Raw genomic sequence first — 19,762 nt, 5'->3', positions numbered from 1 at the left:
CTTTATGTTTATTTGGAATAAATGAGGCTGTAAATCCACGTTTCGTCTATGAATTTTATGAACTCTAAGTACATTCTCATTCTCTGAGTCACTCAGAGAGTATTTTTATTTTTAAGTGCGCCGGCACCGTGCTGAGCGCTGGGAAGAGATCAGAGACGGAAAGATAGTACTGTCTCTGGGTTGTGGGGTCTTCGGCGAGGCAGACTGACCATCACAGAAAAGGGTTTTGAGAGCTAAGAAAGCACAAAGCAGGAGCCCCTGACGTGGGTGTGGAGGGCAGGAACTGCCGCGGTTGTGCGGCATTAGATGCCCCAGGAAATCTTGATCTTCATGATATCAAAAGAATTTCCTGCTCTAAATACAGATTTCCTGGATATACAAACCAAGTTCATTCATATACAGAAAAATGAACATAAACCAGCATCTGACTTGAAAATAAGGCTGATCATTTTTAATAATATCATTTTTCCACAAGCACATCTTCAGACTCCCTGTGTCATATGCTTTTTCAGTTCTTACAGTCAATAAGGTAGATACTCAGTTATCCCAAATAAAAGAAAACATGAATTTGTTTTCAAGATGGGAATCCTTTTTCATTACTAAAGAAATAATCCTGAGTAACGGGCAAGATTAAATACAGAAACTGACTTTTCTCTACATCATAAGGCAAGGGGGACACAGGGTTATTTCACCAATTATGCTGGTATTTCCATTGAAAAGAGTCATTCATCAATGTAAAAAAGTTACAGTACCTTTTGAATGGTTTTATGATCCTTTTCTGCCATCTCTTTCAGACTTATAATTTCATCTTCTGTAAACAAAAGGAGAGAGAGGCCAACCATGAAATTACAAGCTTATGGCCCTGTATTCAATCTGCCTGCTTCAGGGCAGGCTGTACACTGCTGGCAGGCATGGTGGACACAAGTCCTAGCAGGACTGTGACCTTCACAACTGCCCTTGACACTCACAGCCTTATTCCTGCTGTTCAGATGGCTGGTCAGATAGGGATTAAGAACTAAGTTCAAGATCCAAGTGTGGCTGAGGGCTGAAAGCTTTTCATCGATACTAGAAGAGACATTTTTGCTGTTAGTCACAGCCAATACAAACGGCTTTAGCAGGTGGTACTTTATGACTCAGTAAGAACTACCGAAACCTGAAAAAGCATTACTATACCACATCAGAAGAGAAACGAAACTACACTGGCGTGGTATAATTTTACATTCAAGGAATATTGTCCTATATCTGATTTTATCAATGTTTTGCTGTAAATTTTGAATTGCCTACTCACAGCTTTTCATACTGCAGATTAAGGGCATCATTGTGTGACTAACATAAATACAAAGATAGCAGTACATGTAAAGACTTTAAAGCAATCTAACTTGGTGATTTAAATGCAATATTTACCAATGGTTAAAGATATAAAAAAGAGGGTTTAAAGTCTACAAATGGAAATTTGTACCAAAAATTGAAGATAATGTAGTAAGTAGTAGCATATTTTTCTGAAGGGCCAACTCTGTTTCTCCACAAAGCACACCCCAATATTATGCTTAAATATTAAAATGTTATAAATTTTAGATAATTGATTAAGCACATGAAACAGAAATCAGCACAAGTTTCTATTTGTTTATAATATTTCTAAGTGATATAGAATACTGATTAGCACATTTTTTTCAGAGGCCAATGCTTGGCTTAAAAAACAACCACCCTGAGTTAAAAAGGCATGGCTAGGGGAGTATGACCAATTTCTGTCTCAAGAAAAGAATGAAAATCAAAAGTGGCTAACAAACTGATGCTTTAAATGTAAGTAACCAAACAAACATATGTTTGGAAAAGACAAGCATGGCTATGAATTTTATAAAGTGCCCAATGTACAGAGTTTTCTCAAAAATGACTCTAAAATGTTACCTAATACTGAATTTTCTTTTAGATTGAGTTGGATTTCTTCTTTGAGTTCTGAAATGACTTGAAGCAGGCTCTCATTTTCCACTTTGTACTCCAAATTTTCCTTTTCCAGAGCTGTTCTTAGAGGGCTGCCGTCTTTGATAAAGGAGTCCTAAAAGATGGAGAATTCCATATTTCTAAGCAGGGAGCCAAGGATTTAAATATGCAACACAAGACAATACAGATACAGAAGAGCTATCATATAATTTTCTGAATTCTATTACACACTTATAATATGAATAGTAAAAAGGAAGGAGACTAAATAGAGCTTGCTGGGAGAAAGGCTGCAGTACATTCTGTACAAAGACCACAGCACATGGGGACAGTTTATTGACAGGAATAATGCATATCATACTGTTTGTGTGCCCTCATCATTCAGGTCAATTCATTATGGAGGCAGCTGGGGCCCCTCCACCCACACTTCCCTCTGTGTGTGTCTGAAGTGCTGTCCGCCCCGTAACCAGGCAGGCTGGGGAGACCGCGGATGGGCAGCAGCCGGGGGGTGGGGGGATGGGGGGGAGGGCAGCCGCGCAGGGGGGGCGGGGCAAAGCGCACGGCTAAGGAGGGGGGCTTGTCGCCTTTGTGGCATTCCCCAGTGTCAGTGCTGCCAGTGTCATGAGGAGCACATCACATGTCAAAGTGGTGACGTTTTCAGGCTGGGAGCCGCATGGAGTCCATCAGGCACACGGATAACCACACAGTTGGTTTTCTGCTTGGTGAAGGAGCCACCCAGAGGCAATTCATATTCTGAACATTAACGTGGCTTTGCATGCCTGTCACACTGGGACTGTGCAGGCGTTTAATGCTATTGAGAACTTCGGTTTAAATCTCTATGCAAACAGTGATTACCTTGTAAGAAGGTTTCAGGATAACTTACAACAAAAGACTTTAAAGTTATAGTTTTAGTAAAGCAAACTCATTTACATTTTTATTATGTGCGTCTTTTGTTTAAATCCTGCCATGTCCATTATGGGAGAAGCTTTTTCTTACGCAGTAGAAGCTTATGGGGACAGCTAGTCTTCTTTTCTTCTTCTTCTTCTTGTTTGTTTCAAAGCTTTTGAAAACATCTGAATATGCTTGCTTATGGCTGTCTAGATTTCATTGCCGTACTTTTTTTTTTGAATTAAGATGTAAAGAATTGGAGAAGCTGGTGCAGAACTTTATACTTCATGTTGATAAAATATTAAACTGATTATGCAATCTCAAAATACTAAAGAGCATGCTTGAAAGTCATTGTATTGTTACACTAAAAGAGAGAAGCGTCTACATGCCTTCCTTCAAAATTTATAGACACTAGAAATACTTCTGAACTTTAAATTAATCTTCAGATGAATTATAAGCTATTCTTTTTGTAGCAATGCCATGATTACAAATACACAAGAATAAATTCTCCTCTCAAAACCAAAACCATTCCTCCCAATATAACTGGTGTCCCTTTGAAACTATACTTTTATTTAACTTTAGAGATATCTTTAAGTAAATTATTAAAAATGTTTTCCTTGTGGTCATAATGGTTCAAAAGAAAAATAAGTGGGTACAATGTTTTATAGTACATGAATAAATCCTTGAAAAACAACAAGTGACTTACTAATGAAGTTAGTTATATCAGAGTTAATATTTAAAATAATGTTAGGGCTTCCCTGGTGGCACAGTGGTTGAGAGTCTGCCTGCCGATGCAGGGGACACGGGTTCGTGCCCCAGTCCGGGAAGATCCCACATGCCGCGGAGCGGCTGGGCCCGTGAGCCATGGCCGCTGAGCCTGCGCGTCCGGAGCCTGTGCTCCGCAACGGGAGCGGCTACAGCAGTAAGAGGCGCACGTACGGCAAAAAAAAATAATAATAAAATAAAATAAAATAATGTTAAATTTTGCACTAAGCCCAATTATGAATCTTCATGATTTTGAGTCACCATTCCATTTAACCCCAATTCATTCTTAACTAACAAATCTAATAGCTAATAAACAACACTGTTTTCTTAATAAAGAATCCCAGTCATTAATTTCTTGTCCCACATGGTTCAACTTGAGAACATCACAGAATGTATTTATAGACTAAAAAAGCTTTCTTAAAGACAAACAACATCTGCCTTAATAGGCTTAAGCATACATTTCCTAACAGTGGCAGAAAATGAACATCCACTGTGGATTACGTGAGCACCCATTATTATAAACTAAACGAGAACTATTTGAATTAATCAGATGAAGTGTAAAATTTACTAGTGGTAGCAGCTAACCCCTAAGTGGGTTTTCTAAAAATCTGGTAGAAAAGCAGGAAACAAGGAACACGTCCAACTCGAGGGGTTTTTTCTCTACAAATCCACCGACAGCCCCCGTTCCTGAGAGGTTAACCTTTAGCTCTGTCCCCACCATCTGTCAGCTGCAGGAACTGCAAGTAATTAACTATTCAGATTCTCACAGCAATGAGGACACTCATTAGCAAAATGAACAAAGGGATAGTTCTGGGCGGCTATGGTCATCTGTTACACTCTGAGTGGCAGGTTTTGTGGTGGTGTTCCTTCTACCATCTGCCCACACCACTAGCTTTGGCTCACTTAAACCATGAGACTTCTTTAAAACAAACTGCATTAACAAACCGAAGTTAAGAAGGATGGAGATCATTAAAAGGTGGCTAACTAGTTAAAGCTATTAAAAGCCACATTATAGCCTAAGACAGCCTGTGTGTGATCCATAGTCACTCTGGAAATTTAAATTTATAAAGTAACTTGCCAATTGAGAGTTTTTCTATCGTGTAGTGAAAGCTAGGACTTCAAGTGGTGGCTTACATGCTATTTCTCTGGTGAGCCAAGATGTGCAGTATCACTGTTCCCAGGTTTCAGAATCCCAAACTGAGTCATGAAAGAATCGTTTCTGAAAACAGGTGTACTCCAGAGCCTTGCCACTCAAAATGTGGTCCAAGGACCAGGAGCCTCAGCATCACCTGGGAGCTTTTTGAAAATGCAGAATCTCCAGCCCCAGCCCAGAATCTGTATCTTACCAAGAGCTGCAGGTGACCCATACAGACAATAACACAATAAAGGCTGAGAAGCACCGTTTGGAGCACCGCAGGTGCCTTCCCAGCAGTCTCTCTTCTGCCATATTGGCGTCTCAATCCTGCAGGCTCCACGTACAGTACTTGGACATCTCAATTTGATGCTGCGGCTGGAGTGGGCTTCTGCTGCATGCCCATGCTGCATGACAGTCACGGAGAAGAGCAGGTGCTTTCCCAGTGAGTGACAACCAGGAAAGCGGCACACTGGGGCAGTGCAGCCCTGCAGAGCTGCCACTTTTGAATGACAGCTCTGTTTCAGAACTGTCAGCAACAAATAGTTACGTTCACCTATTGGTGGGGGCGAGGGGATGTGGGTGTGACAGTTGCATAGCTCAACCATGCTGGGTAAGAAAGAACTGAAAAATCTTTTCAAAACAACTCCAACTGCGCTGAAAGCACATGCATGTGCCTGGGCACACAGACACACAGGCACACATACCTCGACAGGCTAGTTTCTTTAGCAACTCTCAGGTGGATTTATCAGCGTACTGCATGGCAACCTGATAACTACAGCAGTGTGCCATTAAGTCACTGCAGGTTTTTACAGAACCTGAAAAGACACTCAGCCCTTGAATGTAGTTGGTCTGGGGTTGGGGGGTGAGGTGGGGGCAGGAATTCAACATTAAACGTGTTCTGACCTGGAAAGATGAGGCTTCTGGAACTTGAAGAGATTCCTTTTTCTGATTTCCATTTTGTCATAAATATAAGTTAAACTAGCTGTTTATTAAACCTTCCCCTTCCTATCATATTCTTAGATTTCATTCTACAACAGTCCTAGAGAGGGATTATGACTATTAACTATACAGCGATTTATATAATTGGACTATGAGAAAGAACAAACTAGAGCGTTTCCTTACTGTTTATTCAGTTGGTTTATTTCAAGCTTTTTGCAAGTTTTTTCCATTGCTGCATTGAAATTTTCTAATTGTTTCTCCAAATTCAGTTTTCCAAATCTAGTTTCAGATACTTGCTGTCGCAAGTTTTTTACACCACTAGAGGGAGCAGTCGTATTAGATGAAATTTCAAATTTAAAAGGTAAATCACCTAGAACTTGAGTGGCATGGCGTTCTAGGAAAGCTAGTTCTTAGAGGATCTTTAAAAAGAAAATTTCAGACGTTTATTTTATATAACCCGTGATCTGCTTTTGCAGTGTTCATGTCCGTCCTCCCAAATGTACACTAGCCCTGCTCTGCGTTGTCCTCAGTTAGCCTGGCGCTTTGCTGGGGTCCTAAGGAGCTGGGAAAAATGTATACACCCGGTTCATCAGAGGTCTCACTTTCCTCAAATCTTAAGGTGTTTACAGAAAGACTGATGTGGTATCCTTGGGGACAAACTACAGTGAAACAACCAAGGTCTTCAGGATGCCACCCGAGCCAGAGAACACCTTCTTATACAAGAGCGGGGTGCAGCCTCCCACTTTCTGTGGTCCTCACCAAGCCCCACCCACCCTCATCCTCTATACTCAGGCCGTCCAGACAGACCAGTTAACGTCCAGACAGACCAGTTAATGGGTTGAGGACACTCAGGGGTGTAAACACGCCGAGAAAGACCTCGTGTTTTACTGGAAGAAGCTCAATTACCAAATTGGGATGTTCTCAGCAGTGCATTTCATGGAATGTAAACCAGATGGTCGTAAGGACTTGTGTATTTCCTCATAATGATAACTAGAATTTATATGCATGTCTTTCTTCAAGGAACTCATGGCATTTCACATCCACTACAACAGGTATCCTCCTCATAACTCTGTTGACTAGGCAGGTATCACCTCCCATTTCACAAATGGGAAACAAATGGATCAAAATTGACTTGTTAACTGATACTGGACATTGGTAGCCAAGGCAGGATTAAAAGCCAAAACTGTTAGTCTTTTTTCAACCTTTTCTATTAAATTATTTTCTCCAAAAAATAAGAGTAAATGTAGACCCAAGACAAGAAAAGTAAATGCAAAAATTGGATGTGCCTCTCCCTCCAAGGCAATCAGAACATGTAGAAAGAAATAATATTCAATTTTATTAGGTCTACGATAATAATACTTAATAACACATTGCTTAGAAGATGCTCTGGTTTTTTTTAGAACATAGAGAATTCTAACAGATTAAACAAAGCACTCCTTCCCCAGTTCGTAAATAAAGTCCTTTAGAATGGTGCAAGTTCAATTTCTTATCGTTTCTAACTTTGGGGTTTTAAGTAAGAATACTAGTGTGGGACTTAGATAAACCAAGGACTGCACTTAAAGGGCCCAGAAACCCGCAAGTGTTTCTTCTTAGTGTTAACACTTTGATGTATAACTTCTCAGGCTTTTTCCATACATTTATATGCATGTGTCGATATTTATGTGTATCTATACACAGGTATTAATATACACTATATATTAATTATAACATACATTATAATGATATACCTATAGATCATAATACCATAACCTATTATAATAATATAATGTGTATATATATATATATATATATATATATATATATATATATATATATATATATAGCAACTTTAATTCTTCCTCTATACAGAGGATAAAGCTCCTCCCTCCTCATGCGGGCCTTTGGATTCAGCTGGACCTCGGTTCTCATGCCACGTCAGCATTTACCAGCTGCGGCCGGGGTGTACGTCAGCTTCCTTATCGGTAAACTGCGCTGTGATGTAAGGAGGTACCCCTGCCAGTTGACACTCAACAGGCTGTGATTCTCTGGCCTCCCTGCTGGCCTCTCCTACTCAAACCATCCACTTCTTGCTCTTAGAACCCAATACGAAAACCCCTCTATGGCTCTGGGCTGTGCTTGGGCAGTAGAGCCGGCAGCTCAGAGCTGATCTGAGATGAAAATAAACTCGCCTCTAGGGTCCACACTTTCCAGATCCTTCACATTCACCTCCTTGACAGGCAGCTAAGCTCTCCTTTCTGCTTTCTCTCTCTTTGCATTTTTTGTTCTCGTCAGTGCTTTGAGCAGTAAAGCAGCTCCTGGCTGCTACTGCAACGGGGAGAAGAGGGCGAAAACCCTCTGAGAATTTTCCTTCTTGACATTTCCACTTAAGGTCATCCTGTTCCAAGTTGGTTTCTTGGAAGCCTCTGACTTGAGATTGTTTTGTGTCTTTCAAATTATCTGGACTGCAAAAAAGGTGGGACTCTTCCGAATTAAAACAAAAATCTCTTTACATTCTCTTCTAGGGTGGGGAAATTTTTGTAGTGGGAGATAGGTTATTTTATTTCTATTACAATTAAAAATGGAGAACAATTATATTGCTCCTATTTATAATTATTATGGGTTTTCTAGACTATGGTGTCGAGCAGAAAAGGGTTGGACTGGCTTATGTTGTGGAGAGATACCCAAAATACATGCATTGTAATCCCTTTATTCCGACCCCAAGCTTTTAGACAGTTGTAACTTCATTTATATGTATTAAAATGAATTACTCTTTGCTGTGAAACTTACAATTTTTTGAGATCCAAATTCTTCATATTGGTCCAGTTCTTCTCTTAATTCCTTAATGAGTTTTTCTTTCTCCTTCAGTTTTTTTAACAAAATCTTCATTTTGACAGTCATTGTGTCATGCACAGGTGTCTTCTCTTCTTCTACCTCAAAGTATTGCTGGGGGGAAAAAGCAGCATTAAAAGTCAGACACCATGCTAGCACCAGCAGAAACCATTTCATGTTTTATTCAAGCCCCTGTCTTGTAAAGTTATTTTATTTTTGCAACTTGCACACAAGTTTTAATAAACAACTATGTTTATATTGAACAATACACTAAAGTGTCATGGTATACGGCACAGTATTATTCTATGAGACAAAGCATGAGTCTGACTGCATCAGCCATGCCAGTAATAATAATAATAATAGTAAACCTTAATAGTAAATCCACATCATGATTGTGAATGTCCTACCTCAATCTTCCTCTAGAAAGGAAGCCAGCAAAAATTTTTACTATGTAAGAAAGGAAATGTACTTCAGTGGTGCAACTAATTCCCTCAGTGGTTTGGAATGGAGATGTGAAAAGAAGAAGAAGCATTTCTTGACAGCCTATTTTAAGCATTGAGGTGCTAACCTATTTGCAGTCATTACTCTGAAGAATTGTATCACAAGACCAAAACAAGGAAAAATGCTTTAAAAATGATGCTGTGCTTTACTGCCAACATATAAAAATCTCATTTTCAACACATACGTGCAAAAGCATTTTGTCCATTTTGGACTCTTGGGAATTACAGAAGAATTATTTTATTTTTGTCATTTGTTTGTTACTAATACATTTGGACACATGGACATACAGGAAATATAGTAAAACCTAACCATATCTGCTAATATATTATATTTCAGAGAGTTAGATTTACAAACTAAAATTTTTCTAATGTTATATGATGAACCCTGGCAGACTGAGAAGAAGAACAATACATCGAGGTAGCATTAAGAGTCAAGCTAGGGCTTCCCTGGTGGCGCAGTGATTGAGAGTCCGCCTGCTGATGCAGGGGACACAGGTTCGTGCCCCGGTCCAGGAGGATCCCACATGCCGCGGAGCGGCTGGGCCCGTGAGCCATGGCCGCTGAGCCTGCGTGTCCGGAGCCTGCGCTGCACAACAGGAGAGGCCACAACAGTGAGAGGCCCGCGTACCACAAAACAAACAAACAACAACAACAAAAAGAGTCAAGCTGAGGGCATAACACTGACACAGTCTACACCACACTAATGAAAAACATCAGTAAGTGAATATGCAGTAGAATTAAAAAGAGTGAAAATAGAACAATCCATATGACAATATTAGCTTTTTAATTGGGAGATTTTAAAGAACAGCACTGAGTATGTAGGTCTATTCTTCACATCTACTCTGTTTATGTCTACAGTTCAAACGCTCTGCAGAGACTAAGACAGTTACCCCACTGGTGCTCTGAGTGTAAGTGACAGGGCAGCTCAAATCCAACAGGTCTGAGCGGAGGTTTCCCATCTTCACTCTCCTCCTTTCTACCTCCCCCATTTATAACAGCAGCCCAAGCCAGAAACCGATTTTCTGTCATTTTAAGGATCCCCTCTCCCCTCACCTCACTAAATCCGTCCAACCCACCCCTAAATCACTCCCGAGCCCACCCTCCCCTTCCCTTCCCTGTTCCCCCGCCTTCATGTTACCACCAAATCTGGGGGCCGCTCGCCCACACGCAGCAAAGCCGATTCACCGACACCGGGTTGCGGTGCCGTGTGTTTATTGTAAGGCGCCGAGCCGGGAGTCCAGGACGGCTAATGCTCAAAACACCCGAACCCCCTGATGGGATCCAGCAAAATATTTTTAAAGGCCAGGAGAGGGAAGGGAGCCCAGGATGTGCGATCAGCTCGCGCACCATTCTCAGAGTGGCTGACGGTGAGGTAGCGGTGGGGGGGGGGGTGTCACAGGGGTTAATATTATCAGTCCTTAGGCTCCAGGAGGCCTGGGGGCTGGGTGCGCATGGTCATCAAGTGGTTAACATCTTCCATTTGGTGGAGGTTTTAGCATCTGTGAAACAACTCAGGAAATGTGCATCAGATACTGTTATCTGGGTACTTCAGAAAGGAGCTATAGCAGGGGACCTGGGGGAGGGCTCTGTCCCCGGAATGCCCCCTAGGGTCCTGCTCAGTTACAGTGGGAGTCCTTGTCTTCACCTGGACTATTGTACTAGCCCTTAACTCACCTCCCTGACTCTTCTTTTGTCCTCTCCAACCAATCTCCACCCTGTGGCCAAACGGATCTTTCTAAAATGCAACTCTCCCCGTCCCCATAGTCTAAAGTCCAAATCCCTTAGCACAATGGACAAAATAGCACCCCTGTTGCTCTGCTGCTGGCTGACCTGGCCCCTGACTCGTGCCAGCCTTCTGTCCCCTTCCCCCGCCAGCCTGGGCATTTAATCAGTGCTGATACTCAGCAGGCAATTTCTCAGAAGCACCGAGGGACCACAGGTCTCCACGCACTTGGAATTTCTAGGCCATCTAATCAGCTCTTACTTGTCAATCTCCTGAATGGCATTAGAATAGGTTAGCCTGGGCCTGAAGACCAGCTCTGTCACTTACTTAGTAGCTTTGTGAGCTTGAACAAGTTTCTTAAATCCCCTGTGCCTCAGTTTTATCATCTGTAAAATGGGACAAACAATAACACTACCTGAATTGTTGTGAGAATTAAATAAGATAATGCATGTAAACAATTTTGGACAGTGTTTACAGCACCGTCAGCTCCCAGTATTATATCTCAGTGTTTATTATTGTTGTTACTGTTTGTCATCCAAACCCAGATGCCACCTGCTCTGGGAAGCCTTAGCATCCCTCCCCTGCCCACCTGCCTTCCACTGCTCTGTTCTTTCTATATCTTATAAACATTCTTCTTCGGTCCATTTGTTTATTACTTGTTTTTTGCTCACTAATCTTTATGTTCTGAATGGGATAGATTTATTTGTCCTCCTAAAAAATAGCAAAACAAAGATGCTTCTGACAAGCTGTCCGAGTCACCTCCTTTATAACACAGCACAAATGACCTCTGGGAGCTCATTTAAAATCCCACCAGAAACTGGGCTGAGATGCTGCACACACATGGCATCGCTGGGGCCAACCTGCCTTTAGGATGCACTCGGCCCCTCTGGACTTCAGGGCAGCGGGGGCCAGAGTTCGTTGGAAGAAAAAAAGTTTCACTTTTGACATTTCATAAAGTAATCGTAAGGCTCAAACACATTGCATTCATTTCTCTTCATCTCCAGGAATGCTTCTGATGTTTTACTAGTGTTTATTGAATGAGCTGGGCTCAAGAGGAGGTGAGCAGAAAGCAGGTTTTTATTTTTCACCACCCCTTCACATCCGATATCCTGTCTCATGTTTCAATCTCTTAGAAGAACTCTCGGGAAAGTGCCATGACTTTTTTTTTTAACTCTTAGATAGCTACAAAAACACAGAAAGAAAGAAAAAGAAAGAGAGAGAGAGAAAGAAGGAAAGAAAGAAGAAAGAAAGAGGGAAAGAAGAGAGGGGAAGGGAGGAAGGAAGGAAAGAAAGAAGGAAGGGCCCCCAAAATTTTTAAAAACCCAAAACTCAAACCCCCAAATTCCAATCCAGCTGACTCTTACCCATCAAAGCTCCTGACCTTTCCCAGTCCCAGGCTCCCTTACACTAGCAGCCTGCAGGGGAGGAGAGGGGTTGAGCCTGGCTTCCTTTTCTAGTATCCAGAGATTTGGTCAAACACCAGCCTAGATGTTGCTGCGAAGGTATTTTTCATGTGAGGTTAACATTTAAATGAATAGACTTTGAGTAAAGCAGATTATCCTCCACACTGCAGGTGGGCCTCATCCAATCAGCTGAAGGCCTTCAGAGAAAGACTGAGATCCCCAGAGGAAGAGGGAATTCTATCTGCAGAGTGTCTTCAGACTTGAGCTGTAACATCAGTTCTTCCCTGGTCTCCAGCCTGCCAGCCTATTTTTCAGATTTCAGAATTGCCAGCCTCTGGGACCACAGAAGCCAATTCCTTAAATCTCCATCTCTCTCTCCCCCCTCTCTCTCTCCACACACCCTACTGATTCTTCTCTGGAGAATCCTAATATCTACATCGAAAGAACATACATTCACACAATGCCTCCCACTCCAGCCCACACCACAGCGTTTATTATGGACGGCTCATCTCCTTTCCATAGTACGGTGACTTCTCTGGCAGTTAAGAACTGGTGCCCGTCGTGCTTGAGGCACTGACATCTGCTCCATCCTCCCTCCCTTCATGTAACTGATCTTCTGACCACACTGCACCCTGAGAGCTTGGCTCTGACGCAGGACACAGGGAGGGGAAGGAGGCAGGAGTGTGTCTTTGGTCTTTTAATTCACGAGGGCAAGAAAATTTTATTTTGGACTTGAATTCTTTTCTTACAAGAAAATTTAATATTTAATTTTTCCTTTGGCCGTCGAAAGTAGGGGATTAATATTCAAATCTGGGACATAACTGTTGGCTTTTTATTATTAGAATAGTTTTATGATGCTATTTGACCTCATGGGCAAAACCTCTTGACAGACAATATTGGTCAACACAGCTGGATGTAATCTGGGGTGAATAACAGACCAGGAAGTAAATTCTCAGTAGGGGATACAAAGTGACCTTGGAGTTTGATGTAAATGATGCACTCTTCTAACCCGGTGCTGAGTCTTCTGGGTCACCAGCAGTCTCGGGATCCCCAGAGTAGCAGTGGTTGGTATTGGGGGGCTGCATCATGAAGGTGGGAGCAGGGCTTTCCTCTCCCCCAAGGCTCAGACCCATGCCTAGTTGATCACAGGCTAAACAGTTACGTTTAATGTATTAAGAGAAGAAGAAAAACCCAGGGAATGTTGCTTCCTTCCACGTGGAGTGACGTCCTCCATCGATTATCTGATTAAGACCTTGGAAAAAGGAACTTGGTCACATCTTGGCCACCCCCTCCCCCTTGCCCTTCTCTTTGGGGAGCAGACGCTCTGCTCTGGCAGGAAAAGACCTCCTCAGCCCACTGCTGCCTGTGATGGGAGTTAATCTGCCAAATTCTGGGGTTCAGCACTGAATAGCCTGTGTTATCAGTAAGACGGATGATCTCCATCTGCTGGCTCCCTGACTTTATTTTAACTAGTCTAGAACCTCAGTAGGGAAGACAAGTATTATGTATCAAGTCTCATAAATACTCCAGTAGTATTTATCTCTCAAGTTTGCAAATCTAAGCAGGTCACGAAAGCTGCTTAGAATTCTACAATGATTCTTTGATGTCTTTGAGATAAAATATAAATTCTGTAGGTTCCTTTTCCTGTATCCCCTCTCACCACTTTCTCAGCCTTCTCGTCTTCCAGTCATACCAAAGGACTGGCAGTTCCCTGGCTGTGCCTTGAAACTTAAACGCCTCTATGATGTCAAGTGGGCCACCTCCCTGCCTTTCTCCCATTTTCCTTAAGCTTGACAAAATTCATCATTGTTTGTTGGGGCCCAGTGTAGGCTGCCCTAAAGTGTGCCTCAATGGCATATTGATTATTTTGAATTAAAGTTTCTTAAGAAATGGGACACTCAGACCCTCCTTTCTGTCTCCGTGAAAGCAGGAAATCAATCTCCCATAAGAAAGGTGCCCTCCCTACATCTAGAGGTGGAAGGACACCCTTATCACATCCTGCCGCACTAGAGAAGACAAGGGGGTGATCACACAGGAGAAAGAGCAGAGTTAAGGGGGAAGATGCTTCATACAGCTTGTGTCTCGGTGACTATGGGATGATTTATTTTGTAACTCTTTTCTTTATAGTCTTTAGTTTCTTGCCATTTCATCTAAGCAGTCTTCTCTCTCACTCTCTTTTCAACAAAAAGCCTCACTCAGGCCATTGCTCCAGGGAAGGGAATTGGTCACAATCCAAAAGCATGTGTCCTGCCCTTAGCAGAAGCCCATCATGGTTTCATAAGTCAGAGTACAGAAAATTCAATCCCCTCCAAACACTGAAATGTTGGTGTTTTATTGCACAGTACTGTTATTAGGACTTTAAAAAAAATCTGAAATAAAAATCATTTAACACCTGGACAGTATTTGCTGCACTAAAATTTGGAATCTAAAGTTAGTGCTCTTGTTAGAAAGGGATCTTCTATATCTCTGCAACCCTCCAGAGGTGGAAGACAATGATAATCAACACAGCAAGGCTTCTATTTTAAGAATAAATACTTTCCCCGTTCAGAGACTATTTTTTTTAATAAGGTTTCCTTTTTTTTAATGTAAATTTATTTTATTTATTTATTTTTGGCTGCGTTGGATCTTCATTGCTGCACACGGGCTTTCTCTAGTTGTGGAGAGCAGGAGCTACTCTTCATTGTGGTGCACGGGCTCTAGGCACACGGGCTTCAGTAGCTGTGGCTCGTGGGCTGTAGGGCGCAGGCTCAGTAGTTGTGGCGCATGGGCTTAGCTGCTCCGCGGCATGTGGGATCTTCCCGGACCAGGGCTCAAACCCGTGCCCCCTATATTGGCAGGCAGATTCTTAACCACTGCACCAACAGGGAAGCCCACTGTTCAGAGACTTTTAAAAACAATTTTAGGGTTCCCCTGGCAGCAGAGTGGTTAAGAATCTGCCTGTCACTGCAGGGGACATGGGTTCGAGCCCTGGTCTGGGAAGATCCCACATGCCGTGGAGCAACTAAGCCCGTGAGCCACAACTACTGAGCCCATGTGCCACAACTACTGAAGGCCGCACGCCTAGAGCCCGAGCTCCGCAACAAGAGAACCCACCATAATGAGAAGCCCGCGCACCACAATGAAGTGTAACCCCCGCTGGCCGCAACTAGAGAAAAGCCTGCTCGCAGCATCAAAGACCCAATGCAGCTAAAAAAAAAAAAAAAAAAACTATTATTTTACCATTTTAACAAACTCATTTTTTAACATGACAGCCTTGAAACAGATTTGGGTAATTCTGAATTGAATCTTCATCTACATTTGAGAAAGTAAAGAAGAGGACAAACCTGAAATGCTTTCCTTGAAACAAGCACTGCTACTTGCTATCCTTAAAAAGGTTGCAGTTCTGCAAAATGAACTACGAGTTGTTTGCAAGATCTCTTCAAAGTTACCAAAAAAGACACATTGAGTATTTGATGGGGAAGACATCATGGGAGAATATTTGAAGTCAAGTTATAACCATTTTCCATTCCAGTAGATGATGGCTTAGCCAGAGGGGAGAAGACATGAATATCAGGCTTTTCTCCAAATATCTGAGTGAGGACACTCAGAAGAGGAGTTAGTTCCATTTACCCTTCCTTCTGAACACCGATTATAGTCTCACCGAAAAGGAAGGCATTGAGATAAAAACTTAGGTATTAAAATCTGCATTTTTCTGCAATCCATTTGAGTTTAACTCTAGTCTTTTTTTTGTCTTTTTATAGAAATATAATCAATATGATGCTACACATGAAGCATTTTGCAGAGTGCCTGGGCCATAGTAAATACGTCGCTAAGTGATAACTGCTTTCACTGTCATTAATTATCTGCCTAGGGAAAAGGAGGAAGTTTCCCCAAGCACTCACAGATCTTTAACTAATGCCCTGTCACCAATGCCACCTAAGACAAAAGAACTGGAGCCCCAGACTATGTCAGATTCCAGGAGATCAGGTCTGCGCAGAACAATGGAGGTACAGCTTATGCAGGGCTCTCTCTACTCCTGTGTCCTTTTCTCAGGGTAAACATCCCTCCCCATCCCCCTCTTCTCCTCCAAAGTCCCCCCAACAGTCAGTTCCCTAAGGCCCTCTGACTGGCCCAGACTTTACTCACAGAAGAAAGAATACCCACTAAGAAGGTAATGACTTCATTCATTAGCCCCCAGTTAGTAAAGGAGAGGGAGGTGATTTGATTTGAGGAAATGAAATTCTGATGGTTCTATTTCAAGCACTCTGGATGTGCCTAAGGCTTTTGAACAATAGGACGTATTCTCCTCTTACTCTGGCACCCTAAGAGAGCTCTTCTACACAAAGAGTCCTGCAAGAACACATGAGCATCTATTCTGTACATATTCATAGGACCTACTATGCACAGTTCTGGGCTAGTCACAAATTATTCTATGTATAAGAAAAGCCTCATCATTCAGTGTAGACAGAGAACACAATAAAGCTGCTAAGTCTCTCTAAAATTCTCTTTAAAAGACCTGGGAGACCATCATCTAAAGAAGCATCTAAGTACACGCAGTACGTAAGACACAGGAAGTGAGCGTATTCCAAACTTGAAAGCAAAATTAATCCATGTTCCATGCCAAAGGGTCTGAACTGAGAATCACCTCCACCAGGCTGCCAGCCTTCATCTGCACTTCACCTTGATGCCTCTACAACACACATGTCTTAGTCTAATTCAGACTGTTCAGTTTTATAAAAGTCACAGGACTCTCTTCTCTGCCAAGAGCTACATGCATCACATGGGGTGTGAGGCTGGTTATAGGTTTTCCCAATGCATTAGTGCCAAAGAACTGTGTCCCTACCCCAATTCTGCTCCCTCCTTAGGATACACATTTGATTCCCCACCTTGACAAAGCAAGGAAGCGCCCAGTCCTTCTCCATTCAGGAATGAGGGGCAGAGTCTAAACCACTTGGGCCTCTGTAAAGGGACTTGATTCATCTCTGCAACGCTTTTCTGGGAGCATTTAAGAACCCAACCTCAGGAGTTAGACCACCTCTGTGTCATCCATTCTAGCCTGATTTTTCTTAATCTTCTCTGGTTCCCTGATCCCCATGTGGCTATGTACACCTAACATCCATCTCAAGTCCCTCTGACTTTAACTCTTTTTTGACCTACTTTTCTGATGCAGTTTTGGCCTTCCCCCATAAATATATATTCTTTTTTTACTTTATTGCCCAATGCACCAAGACTGTAGGTTAATGACATTTCTACAATCAGCCCATCTCAAAGGACGAATTAGTCTGACCCTCCTTCCATCCAGCTGCTCCAACAAGGAATGGATTCAATAAACTATTCCAAACAAAAAGCCGTTCTTATGTTTAATGATGAATTATAGGTAGGATTCCCTTCAAATTCAGTGGAAATGATCACTCTCTTGAGTACTATTTAATATTGTTCTGCAACTTCTGTCTAGTGTAAAAAAGTGATATACATTTGAGAATGTAAGGCATATTATCATTTTCAGTTAGTAGATGTAAATATTTAGAAAATACAAATGGGACTTCCCTGGTGGCACAGTGGTTAGGACTCCACACTCCCAATGCAGGGGGCCCGGGGTTTGATCCCTGGTCAAGGAACTGTATCCCACATGCATGTCGCAACTAAGGGTTCGCATGCCAAAACTAAGGAGCTGGTGAGCCACAACTAAGGAGTCCGCCGGCCCCAACTAAGACCCGGCGCAACCAAATAAATAAATAAATAAAAGAAAATAAAAAGAAAATACAAATAAATTAAGAACTGTTCAAATGAGATCTGATAATCCCACATTTGGAAATCTATCAACAAAGTGGTTGGAAACAGTAGTTATAAAAATGAGTGGTTTCACATCAAAAACATTATGCCGAAGTAAAAGTCAATTGAAAGAGCACATATTGTACAATCCCACTTATATGAAATAGGCAGAACAGGTAAATCCATAGTGACAGGAGTTTAGCAGTTGCCAGAGATTTGAAACAGGAGAGGAAAAGGGAGAGAGGAGAATAGGGAATGACTGCTCATGGGTACAAGCTTTCTTTGGGGGGTGATGAAACTGTTTTAAAATTAGCTTAGGGTGGGAATTCCCTATCAGTCCAGTGGTTAGGACTCGACGCTTTCACTGCCGGGGCCCAGGTTTGATCCCTGGTCAGGGAACTAAGATCCCAGAAGCCATGAGGCCAAAAAAAAAAAAAAAAAAAATCAATTAGGGTGATGGCTGCACAACTCTGTAAATATACTATAAGCCATTGAACTGTACACTTTAAATGAGTGAATTTTATGCTGCGTAAATTATATCTCAATAAAGCTGCTAAAAATCAACAGTTTCCATGTTTATCAAAATACTCAAAATATGACAAAAATTATCTCATCTTCTAAAAACATAAACTATTTAGGAATAATTTAGTTGTATGAAAAAGATATACAACCCACATAAATAAAATTATAAAACTGCATTGAGATACATGAAATAAGACATAAGTGAATCAAGAAATACTCTTGGATAGGAAGACTGACTATTCTAAATGATACAAATTTCTTCCAAAATTCGTGAATAAATTTCCAAACAGTTCCATTTTAATAAAAATGCCAAGGGAGGCCGTTTTGGAATGGAAGTAAACACAATTATTTTTAAATTTATCTGGAAAAATAAGAGAACAAAGACATTTTCGAGAAAGAGAACTAATGAAAAAAGACCCAAACTCACCAGATATTAACATATTATAATGCTAAAAACATTAAATACCAAAACAGCAATGGAGAGCTATAACACTGCATAGATAATCTTATATAGCCACAAAATAGCAGAGATAACCTTGAGATAAACCTTATTGTTGGCATATGATGAGTGTTAATTAAAGAAGGAGGCCATCAGACTGAGGTGGCTCTAATACCTTAGCAGCCTACTTAAGCAAACCCAAACCTGAGCCTGTAAATGCCTCAAGGTTAAGAAATCAATACCTAAGGACAACCAGTCACAAACAGACAATGAGGCTTTTCCATAGAAGGCAATCCCTTAAGCTACAGCCAATAACCCCCTTGCTTTGCTTCTTCTACCTTTTCTCTTTAAAAGTTTATCCCCTGACTCCTGTGTTGGAGTGCTCCTAACCACTTCTGATTTAGTGCTGCCTGACTCGAATCAATTTTCGCTCAAATAAACTTAAAAAAAAATTTGTTCTTTTTACTCATCCCTCCCCCCTTTTATTGAAATATAATTGACATACAATATTATATTAGTTTCAGGTGTACAACATAGTGGTTCAATATTTATGTACATTACCAAATGATCGTCACAGTAAGTCTAAGTTACCATCTGTCACCATACAAAATTATTACAATTTTATTGACTATATTCCTTATTTCGTACATTACCTCCCCATGACTTATTTTTGCTCAAATAAACTCTTAAAAATTTAACACGCCTCAGTTTATCATTTAACATGAGGGAAACATCATAAATCATTGAAAAAGGAAAAGATATTCAACAAATGACGTTGGGAAAATTGCTTATTAATTTGAAAGCTAGTGACAGTCTCCCAAACTTTTATCCCTCCAGTTTCTCTAAGGGATTTTCTTTTTTTTTTTTTTTTTTGGCTGTATTGGGTCTTCATTGCAGTGTGCGGGCTTCTCATTGTGGTGGCTTCTCTTGTTGTGGCGCTCAGGCTTCAGTAGT

General features: G+C 41.5%; 1 protein-coding gene across 1 annotated transcript in view; it reads right to left on the bottom strand.

Annotated features, from left to right (window-relative positions):
• The window catches only part of LOC308613997 (uncharacterized protein C10orf67, mitochondrial), a gene marked incomplete at its 5' end in the record, with an annotated part of 126,658 nt that overhangs the window by 72,441 nt on the left and 34,455 nt on the right, over window positions 1-19,762 (bottom strand). The window contains 3 exons of the mRNA XM_081228225.1: window positions 753-811; window positions 1,906-2,053; window positions 8,429-8,584. Coding sequence (XP_081084351.1) covers window positions 753-811; window positions 1,906-2,053; window positions 8,429-8,584 — 363 coding nt within the window. The remainder of the gene's footprint in view (window positions 1-752; window positions 812-1,905; window positions 2,054-8,428; window positions 8,585-19,762) is intronic.

This window comes from Mesoplodon bidens (assembly GCF_964165515.1).
Source record: "Mesoplodon bidens genome assembly, chromosome: 3".
Lineage (NCBI taxonomy): Eukaryota > Metazoa > Chordata > Mammalia > Artiodactyla > Ziphiidae > Mesoplodon > Mesoplodon bidens.
The sequence above is the reverse complement of the archived record's forward strand: the minus strand, read 5'-3'. Positions and strand labels throughout refer to the sequence as shown.